This window comes from Tursiops truncatus, chromosome 14 (assembly GCF_011762595.2).
Source record: "Tursiops truncatus isolate mTurTru1 chromosome 14, mTurTru1.mat.Y, whole genome shotgun sequence".
In the NCBI taxonomy this organism is placed as follows: Eukaryota; Metazoa; Chordata; class Mammalia; order Artiodactyla; family Delphinidae; genus Tursiops; species Tursiops truncatus.
In genome coordinates, this window is record NC_047047.1 from 80573760 (window position 1) to 80590430 (window position 16671).

The 16671-nt window shown below is 47.3% G+C and overlaps 2 protein-coding genes and 1 long non-coding RNA gene across 9 annotated transcripts in view; 1 reads left to right on the top strand and 2 right to left on the bottom strand.

The window, feature by feature from the left end:
• The window catches only part of GREB1 (growth regulating estrogen receptor binding 1), a 134136-nt gene extending 132853 nt beyond the window's left edge, over positions 1-1283 (bottom strand). For 2 of the 7 annotated variants that reach the window (XM_073791583.1, XM_073791582.1), the window contains exon 1: positions 554-836. Coding sequence is in view for 2 of the 7 variants with exons in the window: in XM_073791587.1 (XP_073647688.1) it covers positions 554-1234 (681 nt within the window). In the remaining 5 variants the exon portion in view is untranslated. Of the gene's footprint in view, positions 1-553 lie in introns of all 7 variants that reach the window. The other 5 variants (XM_073791585.1, XM_033838004.2, XM_073791584.1 and 2 more) reach the window with 4 other exon arrangements.
• A 4596-nt stretch (positions 1284-5879) lies between these two features.
• Positions 5880-12704, bottom strand: LOC117307808 (uncharacterized). Its single transcript, XR_012325816.1, has 2 exons — positions 12531-12704; positions 5880-8184 (listed from the first exon to the last, which is right to left on the bottom strand). It is a non-coding gene; the product is annotated as an uncharacterized lncRNA (long non-coding RNA).
• Positions 12705-13004: 300 nt separating this feature from the next.
• The window catches only part of E2F6 (E2F transcription factor 6), a 47466-nt gene continuing 43799 nt past the window's right edge, over positions 13005-16671 (top strand). The window contains exon 1 of the mRNA XM_019943274.3: positions 13005-13131. Coding sequence (XP_019798833.1) covers positions 13024-13131 — 108 coding nt within the window. The 5' untranslated portion in view covers positions 13005-13023. The remainder of the gene's footprint in view (positions 13132-16671) is intronic.

Here is a 16671-nt window from a genome sequence, read left to right on the forward strand (position 1 = left end):
CCAGCTACTAAGCCTCCTCCTCCCCGAACCAGCCTTCCCAAGGGGCGGAGCCCCTCAGAGACAGTCCCAGGGCGGTTCTGGAAAGAAGCCCCATTTTCTCCCGTGTTCCAAGTGCTGGGGAGTTGGGGCCGCCACCACCGGCTCCAGCTTCTCTAAACACACAGGCATGGACACGCATGCACGCACGCGTGCACACCCTCAAAACAATGATTATTACCATCATTGTCATTTTTATTAGCTCTCACCTACGGAGCGCTCACCATGTGCCAAGAGCTCAGCGCGCGCTCTAAGTCCATCTAAATCCAACTCTGCCGGCCCCTCTTTTTCTCTCTCTTTCACACTCACACACACACACTCCCATGCGCGCACGCACACGAGGCAGCGGTACCCACACCCCCACGCGCCCTCGAGGCTGAACCCCGACACTTCCGTAGCCTCCCGGCGGGTCCCGACCAAAAAAGTACCCACGTCCGCCCGCGCGCTCCCCGGGCCGCGCTTCCCCGCGCGCTGCGCTGCGAGGCGTTCCCCCGGCGCGCCGGGCGGCCGCTCCTACCTCGGCCCTTTGTCCTCGCGCCGCCGCGGCCCCGCTCCGGTGCGCTCGCCGCCGTCGGAGGGCCGGCCCAGCCGCCCGCGCGCTCACTCCCCCAGCTCCCGGGCTCGGCCGGCCGGGAGGTGCGCGGCAAAGCCCGGATCTGAGGAGCGCGGAGCGCGGCCCGCGCCCGGGACTGACCCCTGACCCCGGCCGCCCCCTGGAGTCCGCTTCTCCGGGTCTTCCGGCCGACCGCGGAGAAGGTCCGGCGGTGGGCTCGGTCGACCCGGGACCCCGCTGAGGAAGGGTCGCGGCGAGGGCGGCGCCGGGGCCGGACCGGGCGGCGTCGGGCGAGGGGAGGAGGCTCGAGGGCCAGAGCCGAGCCCCGCGCCCGCCCGCCGGCCTGGGTTTTCGCTCCGCGTGCCCGGCCCCCTCTCCCTGCCCCTGCGCCCCCCCTCGCCAAAGTCCGACCTCCTCACCCGAAGGGCGTGGCACCGGCCTCGGGGCGTCGCCTGCTCTCGGGAAACGTCGCTGTCTTCTCTGATCTCCCCGAGGGATTCCTCCCCCAGCTTCCCTGTCCCACCCCCTGGCACACCTCCCCACCTTCCCGCAGGGCCACGCGGGGAGCCCCTCCAGCCAACGGAGACTCAGCGGGGAAGGGAGTCTGGACAGACGTTGGAAGAACCCTCGGAGAACAGAGGTCATTTTGTCGCTTGGGACGCAGACGCCCAGAGGGGACAAGGCAGGTCTGCGAGGCAGCAGGAGCGCAGCCCAGGCTTCCCAAAGGCTCCACGCCAAGGGCCCCGGAACGCCCACCCCTGGACGCACGGGCTGAGCCCTGTGGAGGGCCGCGTCGGCGGGGCGCCCTTCTCCGGCCCCCAGCGGACCGGCTCAAGCAAGGGGGTGATAGGGGGACCCGGGTCCCCAGCAGCTGGGGTCTGCCAGTGTCCCACCAGGGAGCCTGTCTGAGGCCAACAGAGGAGAAAGATTCAGGAACGGTGGGCACCTGCGGGGGGAACCCAGCCAACTCTCCCTGGCCCCAGTGTCGGGAAGAATCCTTGAGGAACGGAACGAACCAAAGAATCTCCGATAAATCTTTGCAGACCTCGCAGGAGGCTGGTGCACAGGTAGACCGAGCAAGCAATGAGCCCAGGGCAGGAGTATTTCTTTCTTTTTTTTTAAGCAAGAGAGGAGCCCCTGTGATTTCAGGAACCTGCGAGGCGCAGAGCTGGAATCGGGCGACCAGCCCGGCGCCCTCACCGCCACTCACCCCCCATGACTCGCCTTCTGGCCTTGGGCCAGTCTGACAGTGTCCTTGAGGATGGGGGAGACAGTCACAGTTAAGTGAGCTGGGCGGTTAAATGAGGAAATGAGGGAATGAGGGTCTGGTCCCCAACAAGTGCCCGCACACAACAGGTCCTGGGTAAAAACGTTGCCAGAATCAATCTCCGTAGATTTCCTGTACTCTGATTGGCAGTACCATCATTTTCCTTGTCTTATAATGAAATATTTCAAACGCACACAAGAGAAAGTAACTTCACGAGCCCCTCTCTGTGTGCCCAAGAACCAGCCAATCCTAACCTCTTGCCATACTTACTTCAGATATTCATGTAGGAAATAAATATCGCGATACAGTTAAAGCCCCCGGAAAGCCCTCCCTGATCTCAATTCTTCCCCCACCACCGCCCACCCAACCCCCAGTACTTTCCTAAAACATCCCATCAAGTTTTCATACTATTACTACATATGCATGTGTTCATGTTACTACGTATGCCTGAGTTGAACTATAGCATGTTTTCCAATATTACCACTTTCTGTGTGTTATCATATTCTGCGTTTTGTTCTGTAACCCAGTCATTTGTTTTATGTTGTTTTGCTCAATATGATGTTTGTAAGAGCCATCTCGTCATACATATAGCCCTAGGTTATTCATTTTAACTGCTAAATAGTATTCCATCGTACGAATGGCACAACTTGTACAGACATTCTTCTGTTGATGGACCTTGGAGTTGATCTGTTTTTCATGATTAGAAACAAGACTGCAGTGAACATTCTTGACTGAATTTGTGTTTCTAGGGAATACACAGTTTTTCAACCACTCCAGTAAACACATGTACAGAATAGCTGTGTTGAATTCACGTTCACCAATACGTTGGTTCTATGGTTTAGATTACTTACTGCAATTGCTAGACCAATAATCACTGTACTTACTTTTTTTTTCCCTTACATTTTGACAGCTTACACTTTATCAAGCAAATAAAATCCTACAGAACAGGGTCAGCAAACTTTTTCTTAAAGGTTTAAAAGAAATATTTTAGGCTTTGCCAGCCAAGAGGCAAAACCACACTATTCGATTATAAAAGTACTTATATAACCATTTAAAGTATAAATGTATAACCATTTATATTAAAGTATAAATATTTTTAAAAATATGAAAACCATTCTTACCTCATGGGCCATAAAAAAGGATACCCCCCTCCAAAAAAAAAAAAAAAAAAAAAACTAAATAGCTGAACAGATTTGGCCCATGGGCCATAGTTAGCCTGCTTAACCCCCATTATATGAAAGTCATTCCAAAAATTAATTCCTTTCCTTGAAACCCAACATTAAAAAGGAAGTCACTTTTAATAAAGACAAAAATATAATTTGATTCACCAGAAGAATCAAAGTGAATATGTGGTTCCTGCTAGGGAAAAATTCTTAGGAAGCTGGCCCGTGCCTTAGCTAATTGATACAGTGACTCTGGGGAAACCATTTAATCCCATTTTTTAATCTATGATAAATTTTAGAAATGCACAGACGCCTATCAATTAAGGATTAATAAGACAAGAAATGAAATTCAGTGAAAAAGTTGTGTCTTATTTTCCTGCTGGATGAATCCTCTCTCTGCTCCCAGTTCATTGATTTAAACACCAGCACACAAATACGAATGATTAGCTTTTTTCTTCCTGAACCGAACCTGACCCACTCATTTTATGTCTTTACTGAACTTGAACCAAAACTTGAAAAAGTAATTTCAAGATATTTTCTTAAATGAGGGGAATCAAGCTAGTTTAAAATGTTGTTGACAAACGTGGGACTGAACTAAAAAACTGTGGTGGCCAACCTCAGACCTACAAAGGAGCTGTCAATCTCTAAGTTCATTCAGTAAGCAGGGTTCGCAGAGGCCACGGGGTCAGGAAGGCAATTAGACACGGCTTCTGGGCACATTTGCTTCTTTGACCAGCATTATCCTAAAGAATCGCACGCATGTACTTCTCCTCACATGCTTACACACACACATTCTTCTCTCCCCACACACACATCCTCACACATACGTCCCCCCCTTACACGTCTAGGCATGTGCTGCGCACACGTATTCCTTACACACATATCTGCCTCCTTAAATGCACACACACTTCAAACATACATGTGACTCTTCTTCACATACATACACGTTTCCTTCTCACACGTTTCTCTCCACCAACAAACACCGAATGTCTCTCTCTCTCTCTCACACACACACACACCTTGTCACACAAACATTTCTCCCCTTGGTACATAGATTCTGCTTACACCATATTTCTCTTTCTTGGAAATCCAGCTCTTCTCATACCTTTCTCTTTGTAACATACACACATTTTCACATGACTACACCCGGACACAAACTCATCCTCTCACACACTTTCAGCTTTAGGTATATTTGTTTTGCTCATCACACATACCAGTAGATATGCCATCTCCTTCCTTTGTGCCTGAGCAAAACAGCTTCCTCTTTTCACATCCATCACAGCGCCCAATTAAAATGCGGTAGAGTGGAATGGGCTGCAGCCTTTAAAAGCTGCCATTTGTGCGTGTCAAGCAGTGTAGAGTCATTTGTTATCAGCGTACCGCTTGTTTCTATGTGAAGACAATTTCTGAATGGCTTAAGGGTACTTCAAGTTTATTCACTTATAATAAATATCTCTAAACTGTAACCCAGTTTCTGTTATTAGCTATCCCTTTCTGTGGAGGAAATGTTTCTCTAGCCTAGTAAGTGCTTAAACCCAGCTTACTTAAATTCTCCCAGAATGTGAGTGGGTAGGTATATTGGTTTGCTCAGGCTGCCGTAACACAGCGCCACGGGCTGGTGGGCTTAAACAACAGAAATGTATCATCCACAGTTCTGGAGGCTAGAAGCCCCAGATCAAGGCGTCAGGGGGCTGGTTCCTTCTGAAGGCTGCAAGGGAAGGATCTGTCTGTCCCAGGCCTTTCTCTTCGACTTGCATGCCTGTCTTCTCCCTGTCTCTTCACATCCTCTTCCCTCTCTGTGTGTCAGTGTCCAAAATTTCCTTTCTTATAAAGACACCAGTCATATTGGATTAGGGCCCACCTCAGCGAACTCATTTTAGTTCGATTGCCTCTGTAAAGACCCTGTCCCCAAATAAGGTCACATTCTGAGGTGCTGGGGGTTGGAACTTCAATGTATGAATGTGGAAGGAGGCAGGGTTGGGGGACACAAATCAACCCCTAACTGTAGGACTTGACTTGCTTCTACAGGTGGTTCAGACCAGAGATACTAAACGTCACCTGGATCACTAATACATCTGAGGACTAGATGTGCCACATCCTCTTTTGAAACCTTAAATTCAACTCCAATCGCATTCCACTCTACTTCACTCCACCTGCGTATCACCAGGAATATTGACCACCCCAGATTCAGCGGCCCTACTCAATGCGCTCCCTAAGGTGAGACTGCTCCACCTGGTGGAGAGTCAAGATGCTACACTTCAGCAAACGGTAAGTCGGCTTACAACCCGGCGGCCAGCATCGCAGTGCCTGGGTATCAAATATTAGATAAACAAAGGAAAGAGTGAGAGGGGCAAAACAAATTTGGTGCAACTGATGTATTTCCTGGGGGTAGTGCGTGGAAGGTGAACATTTAAGTAGGACACATGTAACAATCAGTAACACATTAGCAAACTAAGTAGGACACATGTAACAATCAGTAACACATTAGCAAACAAACTACATTGTGCTTGTATAGAATTCAAGTGGAATAAAATGTAGCCGTTCAAATGTAAAGGCCAAGCGAAAATTGATTTATCATAGTTTTCACACCTTGCTAAAGGGGAGGTAAATTGATTCAACTTCTTTAAAGGATAATTTGACAATATCTATTAAAGTCACCTCTGGCCTCATAATTCACTGCTAGCCACTTATTTTTTAGATATACACATACCTGGGTGAAAGGTAGGCTGAATGAGATTGTTCTATGTTTGGTGTTGTTTATGGTTGCAAAATATTGGAAATAACCCAAGTGTCCAGAGTTGGAGAGGGCATGGGTGATTTATGGTACATACACACCATGCAACACTGTGTAGACATGAAAAAGAGTGAAAAAAACTTTTATTGCACTGTTAGGGAACAATCTGCAAGATATTTTGCTAGGTTAAAAAAAAATCGAGAAATAGTATGATTATTCATGTGCAAACAAGGCTTGGGGAAATAACATAGAGCACTATTTGTGCATAAAATATCTCTGCAACAATCCATATAAAACCCGTGAGCTTCAGAGACGACTTTAGACTTCACTGCTGAGAGACAGGCGTGGGAGGGACATTTTTCACTGTTTACTCTGGTGCCTTTTGAATTTTGAGCCATATAAATGAGCCTTTTCAAAAAATTAACAGTTTTCTTGTTTAATTTTCATTGTCCAAAATTTCTCAGAGGTCTAATGATACTTTTGTACTGTTGGTATCAGAAGTCTGAAACCAACGTGGTTATCCTCCAATATTTGGCAACTTTCTTTTCTTTTAGGGGAAGGTATTGTCATTTATCTTTTTCATTATAAAAATGATGTGTAACTACCTAACAAAGAAAACAAAAGGTTTCAAGTTTGCTGATCGTGAGTCTTCTTTCCACACAATTAATACAAATGGATTTTATAAAAGCACAATTAATAACACAATAACACAATGAATAAAATGGATTTTCTTTTCCCAAAATGAAACTAACGTAAACCTACAATATTTAAGAAATACTAAGAACATTAGTATCATTCATCATAAAATTCAGTCGGAGGAAAAATAAAAGTTGCTAAACTTAATCATCTGATAATGCTGAATTAAAACAAAATCCAGCGTTAAGGTGTGCTTCAAAGATTTAAGACAAACTATTACCTCTATAATTTGGGTTGTCATGTTTTGCTTTAGAATTTACATTTTGAAGTCAACATAGCAAAGAGTTTAGTTTTTTTTCAAATGCTATTTATTTATAATGTAATGTGTCTATGGATGGTGAAAGGTTACTGGGGGCATCAGTCCAGGTTGTGGGGCTCATCAGACAACACGTGGGAAGGAGGCTGGGGCGCTAGCCTCATCTGGGGGTTCAGAGAAGCCTTTCTGGGGGGTGGGGAGAATGTGCAAACTAAGGGTGAGGCATTTGCTAGGGGAGGTGTCAAAGGGTTAACGTTCTAGCAAAGAAAACAAGATGTGAGAAGACTCAGCAGTGGGGGAAAGCTTTTGAGGAATTGAATGAAGATTAATGTGACTGAGAGAAAGTGATGCATCCAATGGCTCTGATAAGGTGGTGGGGGCCCCTGAGTGCCCAGGACCCAGCCCCTGCCCTCCCTCCAAGAGTGTGATGCGGGAGACAGCTAGGCAGGCAAGTGACCAGTGCCCAGGGGAAACCACTAACCTCGAGCATAATACAGACAAAGTACACTGACAGCTTTTAAGCAGAGGAGTGATGAGATCAGACCCACGCTTTAGAAAGATTTCTCCTGCAATGAAAGGTCAACAGCCACCCCCCAAAAGGCAGTTGTTTAATTTGACAGGGATAGTATAGAGTCCCTTGGAAATGGCAGGACAGGCGAATGAATTAGGAAGCAGTTAAAATAGTCCAGGAACAATGACAATGAGGGCAGTCGTGGGGCAGTGGGAATCAGGAGGAGGGAAACCCTTTGGGGGGCTGCAACTGACAAGCCCCTGTGCCCATCCTCCCTCCCCTTTGTGGCTTCCTCATTGGAGTTCACCCAGGCGTACAGCAATAGCTCATCTTTCCCACAGCTCTTTTTTGACAGGCTTTCATGGGGATTTGCCCTTGTGGGTGTATTTAACTGCAGGCTTACTTTTTTGTTTCCTTTTCTGAAGCAGGAGGCAAATACTGTTGCTAAGTGGAGAGACTGAATCCGTGCATCTGGACCAATGACAACTTTCGTGGGCTAGCATCTTCTTGGGAGCTCTCTGGAAAGCTTGTCAAACTCTGAACAAAACCTCAGAACAAAGAGTCAGCCGCCCGGCTTTGTTCCATTTGATGTCATTTTAGAACCATTTTTAGTCACTGGGGTAGGGAGCTTTAAGACTTGGTTAGAAACAGCCCCTGTGAAGCTAGGAAGTTTGTGTTACCACTGAAGATGGATTCAATGCACCAGGGACTTGACGTCCATTGTCTCTAATACAGCAGAATTGGAGGTATGTTTACCCACAGTTTACAAACAGAGAAACTGAGGATCCTAAGGGTTAAGATGCTTGCCAGTGAGGCTAATAAGGGTGGATGCAGGACTCGCTCCAGTCCAGGTTTGTCTGTTCCTTCCTCCGTGCCACCTCTCCTCTTTCTGCATCCTTCCATCTCTACGACACTCCTTTCCCGCCAAGTGTTTGTCCTCGTGCCTCATCGCCTTCCTAAAAAGGGTACTGACGTAGAAAGTAGAAGACAAGAATTTGGATTGCAGCTCTGCTAGAAACCATCTTTTTATTATTATTATTAATGAAAACTGTTTAAATTCTATAGTGCTTTACAGTTTTCAAAAGTTTCACACACGTGATTTCCTATAGTCCCATAATAACCCTTTTTTTAATCCTCCACCCCTATACGGCCTCCCCTCTCCCCACTGGTGGCCACTAGTTTGTTCTCCGTATCTGAGTCTGCTTCTTGTTTGTTATATTCACTAGTTTGCTGTATTTTTTAGATTCCACATATAACTGATATCATACAGTATTTGTCTTTCTTTCTGACTTACTTCACTTAGTATGATAATCTCGAGGTCCATCTATGTTGCTGCAAATGGCAATATTTCATTATTTTTATGGCTGAGTAGTATTCCATTGTGCATGTGTGTGTGTATATATATATATATACATGTACATATCCACAGCACCTTCTTTATCTATTCATCTGTTGATGGACACTTAGGTTGCTTCCATACCTTAGCAACTGTAAATAAAACTGCTCTGAACATTGGGGTGCTTGTACCTTTCTGAATTAGTGTTGTCATTTTTTTCAGGTGTACACCCAGGAGTGGAATCGCTGGGTCATATTTACTGAGTGCCTGGTATGTCTACCAAATCTCCACTTCTACCGTCTCCCCTGACTCTCAGCAGATGACCTTGGCTTCAGCAGAGCATGAACTCCTTCAACTTCCTGCTAAAAATACCTTATAAGGTTGTCTGCTTCTGTCCTTACACTTTGCTCCCATCACTGTGGAGGTGGAGCCCTCCCCTTGTTTCCAATTTCCTGGAGCTCTGCATGGAATCCCTGACAGCATTCTCAGGGTTATCCCCTTTCTCTGTTGCATCTTCAAGCTTTCCCTTTCTACTAGCTCCTTCTCATCAACATGAAAACCTTAGGTCTCTGCTATCTTAAAAAAGTAAAGGGGGGGGGGGTGGTGGAGAGGAAGGAAACAAAGTAGGAAAGAAAGAATAAAAGAGAAAAGAGAAGAAATGAAGGGAGGGAGGAGGGAGGAAGAAGGAAGGGAGGGAGGAAGAAGGAAGGAAGGAAGGGAGGAAGGAAGGGAGAAAGGAAGAAGGAAGGAAGGAAGGAGAAAAGAAGGAAGGAAGGGAGGAAGGAAGAAGGAAGGAAGGAAGGAGGAAGGAAGGAAGGAAGGAAGGAAGGGAGGGAGGGAGGGAGGGAGGGAAGAAAGACAGAAAACATCCCTTCTTTTAACCTCTAAGGCACCCATAGCCTAGATTCACTATTTCCCTAGCTGCTCCCTCTTAATTACCTTTGCTGTTGGTTAGTTTAAAAACAAAAGCAAAACTGCTCATTGTAAACAATGTGACAGTATCTGCCGGCCCTTTCACACTGATTGCCCTCTGGCCCTGCCCCATCCTGCCCTCACTCCTGCCCTTGTCAAATCTCACCTGTGCCTGGACTTCAAGTACCCAAAGCGCCACCTCGGGTCCAAGTCTTCCCTCAAACTTCATCAACCCCCAAGCTCTGTTCCTTCTACATCTATCTTCTAGCTCTTGAATCTGTCCTTTGCTCTCCACTTTCACTGGCACTGCCCAGTTCTGCCATCATCAACTGTCCTTTCGGTGACCGACAGCCTCCTAACCATTCTCCTTGCCTCCCATTTGGCCTCTCCTGTCGTTGAAGATCTGAGAACGCCTATGCCGGCGTGAGAGATAGATGCAGAAAGCTGTAACGCCTAGCAAATCGTAGGTTAGAGTGGCGACCGTTGGATTTGCCCCAAGCCCTCAATCCCATTAGAAAAGTTAACTTGGCTTCAATACAGCTGGTTTATCATCCCTTGGAGAGGGGATGAGGATTGGTCTCCTCACCTGGAAAAGAAGGGGTTGGGCTAGACCAGTGCGTGGCAGAGTACATCCAAGTCCTCGGAGTTTCTGATTCTGTAAGGTTTGGGGTAGACCCAGAAAGTTTGCATTCCTAACAAGCTCGCTGGTGATGGCAATGCTGAGGTCCACAGACCACATGTAGAATCTCACCAGACTAGATGATACCATATTTTTGTATCTTCACCCGTGCTATCCAATATGGTAGCCACTAGTTCCCTGGCTATTAAAATTCAAGTTAAATTAAAATAAATGAAAATTCAGTTCCTTGCTAGCCACACTTCAAGTGCTCAACAGCTACACGTGGCTAGTGGCTACCATATTGGACAGTGTAAAACATTTCCATTATTCCCTATTGGACGTGGCCATTTCCTCACAGATTTCTGGGGAAGAAATTTTACAATAGAAGGAAGGCAAAATACCCCTTGACAAATAAGGCCTCTCAGCATTCCTCCAGCGCACCTGGGCCTTCGGCCTATATCTCAGCCCTAATTTTAAAGTCTCAAAGCCCACACCCTATTTTGCCCTAGCACCATTTTGCCCCAAGAAAAACACACAAAAACAGGACTGGAAATGGAAATACTAGAATTTCTGTGCTGGGAACTGTGTCTGTGCACCACAGTAGGACTTGATGGACAAAGCTAAGGATTTGGTGGCTGAAGTCCTGCATCTGAGCCACCTGAGGAGGTGGCCTTGAGCAAGTCACTTAACTTCTCTGAGCCTCTGTATCCTCATCTGTAAAGTATTCTAGAAATGTCTACCTCACAGGAAGATGTGTGAAAAAGCACCTGTGATTTACACCAAGTCCAGTTATTTTTTTTTCTTCTTTCTCTGCGCTTCCATAGCATGTTATACACCTTCTAAGTTAGTACTTACGCATTCTGGTTCCGTGGGGGCCACTGGAGCACAAGGTAAGGACCCCTCAGACTTAGTTCTCTCCTCAGCACGTACTCCTGCCAGGCACAGGCTCAAAAAATGCGTGAATGATTAAGTCTCAGGGTAAAAAGCCAAGTCACAGGTACTGTAAGTGTCTGGAGGGCAGGGTCACGGGCCTGACTCTCTATAGCTGTGTTCATGCTCGGTCTTCAGCCTGCAGCGCCCGCCAACACCACCCCTGCCCCCGGACTCACCCACCTTCACTCCCCCAACCCCACCTCTGGCTCTAGAAAATCTAGTCACCCTTCAAGAATCTTCCCAACGATCCACCTACTAAATCAATCAGCTATGAGGTCAAATCCTGCCTCTGCCCCTGCCTAGCCAGGACCTCGGGTAATTTTTGTAAATCTTGCTAATATTTATTCTCCTGATCTGTAGATTGGGCAGAAAAATACCTATCTTTCAGTTCTGATATAAGATTTACATAAGAAAATGTGTACAGAACATTTAGCAGAATGTTAAACAGACCTAAAATGCTGGGTTATGTCTTTTTTTAAAAAAAAACCCAGCCATTTCTGGTCTCCAGAGCTTGCCTTCTCAGGGGACTGGGGTTGGTAAAGGTGTCACTTAACCACTCTGGGAAATTCTCCATTCTGCAACATAATCCAATCTTTTAGAGACTTCTCCTAGATTATCCTTTATCTCAAGTCATTCGTTTAGCAAACACTTATGGGGCACTTAACTATCTGTCAGGAACTGTGCTAGATGCTGGAGATCACAGATTAAAGAATGCCTCTGACCTCAAGAAATTTCTAGTCTAGTGGGAACCCACCTTCCACCTTATGCTGGGTAGAAGCTCTTGGTCTACAGCTCAGTAGCTGCCCTCCACCCTGCACTTATCACATGGTGTTACCTTTTTATATCAAATACACACGACTCCCAGTTCTAAGTAGGCTACATTCATTAATTCATTTAATCCTCACAACAATCTTAGTCCCATTTAACAGATGAGGAAACTGAGGTACAGAGCGATTAAGCAGCTTGCTTCAGGTCTTGGAAACTTCTAAGTAGGGGGAGCCAGGATCTGAAAACACACCATCTGGCTTCAGCTTTATTTTTTATTTTATTTTATTTTATTTATTTGGCATTTAAACTCCCCCTTTTATTACCTGCTTAGCGGATTTTTGGCACATGTAACCTTTGTTATTGAAACACTCTCTTTTCTTTAACTTAAGTTTAGTTGATTTACGATGTTGTGTTAATTACTGCTGTACAGCAAAGTGGCTCCAGCTTTAAATGTTCCTTTACTTATCTGTCCCCTCCACCGGAATCTGAGATTGTGCCAAATTCAAACGAATATCTCCTGTGCGCACCACGATTTCTGACACCTAGGGAGTCAATAGTTTATTCCTCAAATGACAAGAAGGAAGAAAAGGGAAAGGAGGAAAGATACATGTAAGTAAACAATTCCACGACGGTTTGGTTACCAACATTTACTAAGCATCAACACTGGGCAAGTGCCTGAGACGTGCGGAGGGAGCTCAAGAGTAAATTAACATCCCTGCGAGCTCAGAACTTTCAGTTATTAGTACCTTTAGTGTCGAGAATTCCGAGGCGACCACTGTGTTGTCTCGGCTGCCTCTTTCCTCTCGCCCCGTTCCCTTCGTCTGGAATTCCTGCTCCATGTCTTCCTTTTCCTTCGCCGTCCTTTCCGCGGACTCCGCTCTCCGGGACTTCTCGGGCTGCGGCCTTCGGGAGCGGGTCTGTGTTTGGGAGCGCTCCGGCCGCGCCGGGCATGCGCACTGGGGGCGACGCACTGCGCATGCGGGAAGATGGCGGGCCTGGCGTCCTGAGAGCCGTGGGTCACCCTGCTCTCCTCCCGCCCGCGTTCCAGCTCCCGGGGTCGTGGGGCAGCTGCGCGCCCGTCCGAGGGCCGGCCTAGCCAGGCGGCGCCTCCGGGCAGGCCAGGAGTCCAGTTCGTGCTTGGCCCCCGGGACCCGGCGGGTCGGGGGCGGCGCCCGACCCGAGCGGGAGAAGGCGGGAGAGCTCGCGGGGTGCGAGGCGAGAGGCGGCCGGCTGGGCAGCATGAGTCAGCAGCGGCCGGCGCGGAAGCTGCCCAGCCTGCTCGTGGACCCGGCGGAGGAGACGGTGCGGCGCCGCTGCCGAGACCCCATCAACGTGGAGGGCCTGCTGGTAAGTGTGTCCCAGGGCCGGGGCGCGGGGTGGGGGGTGTCCCAGGCCCGCGGGGAGGCCGGACTGGCCGTCGTCTCGGTCGTGCGCTCCTCGAGGTGGCCCGGGACTGCTCCTCGGTCCCCCCAGCTCTCGCACTGCCCTTCGCGTCCAGTGAAGCAGACAGGTCTTTCGCTTGAGCTCTCGCCGTCTTGTTTGCGTCTGCTCGCAAACGTGTTGTCAGCCTCCGGGGCTTTTCCGTCGGCTCCAGAGTAGTGTTGGAGAAAATTGCCCAGCTTTGCCCGAGACAGTTATGCTTTTGCGTCTCCACTGGACTCAGTGGGTCTCTGCAAGCTCTCTCTCGTGTGTTCTTCTCTGCAGCCTCTTCTGCCATTCTCCTTCTTCAGGGCAGCCACTTAAAACCGTGTCCACACCTCACACTTCCCGTTCCGCGGCTTCCCATTCAGCAAGTTATCTTTGGTCCTCTTTGACAGAGAAAGTGGGAGATTGGCTTCCCTGCCGGAGGTCAGTTTTCTCTTGTTCTGGACTAGATACGATATATTCTCCTGGAGTCTCAGGACCCTCGATGAACACATCGTTTTCCATTCCCTCTGTATTTTCGACTTCTCTGCTGGTTTCTTCCCATTCTTAGTAAATAAACATTTCCTGAGGTCCGTTTGCCCAGACGCCAGGAGGACTCAGTGCTCAAAAATAGTTGATGAGCATCATCTCTTTTAATTCCGCACAGCAGTCCTCAGGGTTTATTTTTCTTGTTGTGCAGTTGCCAAAATAGACGTGGAGCTGTTAAGTGGTTTGCCTGTCGTTAGTGAGTAGACAGGCCTGGGTTTAACCTCGCAGTGTCTGACTCCAGGTGGTAAATTCTCGACTACTTAAAATGCATCCTAAATCTGTTTCCATTGTGAAAGATCCCTCCCTTAAATTCCGTATGCCCTTCCTCCTACTGTATCTCTTCCCCTTCACAGCCATGCTTTCTGAAAAAGTTGTCAGCGCTCCTGGGTCTGCTTGCTCACCTGTCATTACCACCTGCTGGGGGACCTCTGCCCTAAGCACAGCTCTGAGACGTTCTAACCAAGGTCGCCAGTCACGTCCAGCAGATGTCTCACTCCGTACCTTCTGTAGTTTACACATGATCGACCGCTCACTCATGTTGGACACTCGCCCTTGAACGGCCCGCCGGACACGTACTCTCAGCGCTCCATCTGCTTATATGGCCTCTCCTGTCCTCTTTTGTAAACTCCTTCCTTTTCCCATTCCTTCCGTGTCGGTGTTATTCAGATCTTCTACCTTCTCCACGGTTTCTTCCCGCGAGGTGTCATTCACCACTCTCGTGACTTCCGTTACTATTGGTATCGGTGGTCTTAATCTTTGAGAACTTGATAAAAGCTCCAAACTCCTACTATGGAAAAACCACTTTATTCTGCATTTAATGTCAGAAGATACACATATATCCCTTGAAGTTGTACATAGTCTTATTCACTCTGGTAGTTTCAGTTACCATGTCATGACTTCCGAATCTATAAATCTGGCTCAGAGCTTTGCAACTGTCTACTAGACATTTCTACTTAGATGTCAAACTCACGTATCTAAAGTGGAATTCATTATCTTCTTGCCTAAGCAAGCAGCAACTCGCTGTCTTCCTATCGCAATAAATGGTACCACACCCACCGTACTGCCCAAGCTAGTATCCTAGGCATCATCCTTTCCTATTCCAAACGGACCCCCTCCATTCTATCTAGTTAAAATTAATCACCAGTACTTGCCACTTCTAGCCATCATCTATATTTTGGATTGTAATCTTCTTAACCAGTTTTCCTGCCTCTCATCTTGCCCTTGATTTTTCTATATATTCTCCACATAGTAACTAACCATGATGGTCTTTTTAAAACATATTTCCGATCACATCACTTGACTTAAAGAATCTGTCATGGTTCCCTAGTGCTCTCAGGATAGAGGAGAAACTTCTTTATGTAATCAGACCCCTGGATTTATCTTTCCTGAACTGCTTATAGTTGCTAAATTTTCCATATCTCCATATTCTCTTGGACCCCTGTGTATCTGCACTCCCCCTTTTAAAAAAACCTTTAAAGCACACTTTTCCTTGTCACCTCCCATGGTTCTTCAGGTCTAGATTTATAGGTCACTTGTCGGCAGCCTTCCTGACTTCCCAAGACTCGGTTAAGCGCTCCTTTTGTGTTCCCAGAGCGCCCTGTGCCGCCTCCTCTCTGCACTGTGTGGCTCTTCGGTCCGTGAGCGCAGCGACTCTGTTCATTTCATTGTTACATCCCCAGCACATTTGGTGCTTCTTGCAAAAATATTTGGTAAATAGCTTTTGGATGAATGAAATAGGTACTCCGTAAATGTTTGAATGTATGAGTGTTTATTTTCCTGGCTGTAAAATGCTGATTTAAACACCTATCTCAGCATTTTTTAATTGGCTAATGACTGGCAGTATTTAGTAAACTGTGTATTATTAAACACTGCAAAAAATAGTTATGTGTACGGCTGAGTGTTTGATGTTCCCTGGGCAAATGGCTTGAAAACTGGAATTCTGTGAAGGCAGAACATGGTACTGATTAAAGATGGAACTTAGTCTGCACATTGAAAAACGAGGAAAATTTGAGTGTGTGACAAGAATGCAGTCACCGTGGGAAAAGGTATATGTCCAGAGAGCTCTTAAAGGGATATTACTCCCCCAAACAGGCAATTGGTACAAAGAAGGATCTGTGTAGAGAAATTTTTAACCAATTTAGAGGCAGTGTTTAAGATTTTAGTCCCTAAAACTCGCCTTTTATTCTATTCTTTCTCCTTTGAGGTCACAAGTTGAAAAGTGTAGGTTTTTAGTTGTGGGACTTGGAGCGCTAGTGGAATAACTGGGAACGTGCTGCCTTGCCCATCAGGAGCTGCTGGTGCCTAGAGAGCTGTGTGCGCTGGAAGCAGCCTCAGTGGTTTCAGTTTGCGGGCTCTGCCTCTTCCCGGCTAAGATACAGACAGGCTAAGAGGCTTGAACAAGTGAGAGAGAGACAGAAGCAGTTTGAGGATTGAACAGGAAAATTTCCTAGGACGTCCAGTCTCGAGGTTTGGCTGTTACTGGGCTGTCCCTTGGCATGTTTTGGGGAAATACCTGAGCGTAGCCCCTCAGTGTGCCTTCCTTAAAGGAACAGAAGTGTTGGCATGCCTCCGCAGTGGTGGGTTGTCAGAACTAAAAGCAGCAGCATCTCTGCTGGCACCTGGGCAGGTTAGTGCCATAGAAGTTTGAGGGAGCATTCCTCTGAGGACGGCCATCCTAAAGATGCTGAGAAGGTCAAACGTAAGTGTCCTGTGCAGGAACCACTGTGAAAGGCTCCCATTGGCCTAATCTGGGACAGTGTGAGCCTCAAAGTAACAGATTTTGTACTCACAGAATAAGGTAAGAATTCAGGCTCCTTGGATGTAGTTCTTTAAGTACAGCTCCTCAGGTACAGTTCCTCCAGATCTTTAGGCCTGTGAAACTAAAAAGACAAGTTATCTGACCCCTGCCCCCCCAACACACACCCAGCATACATC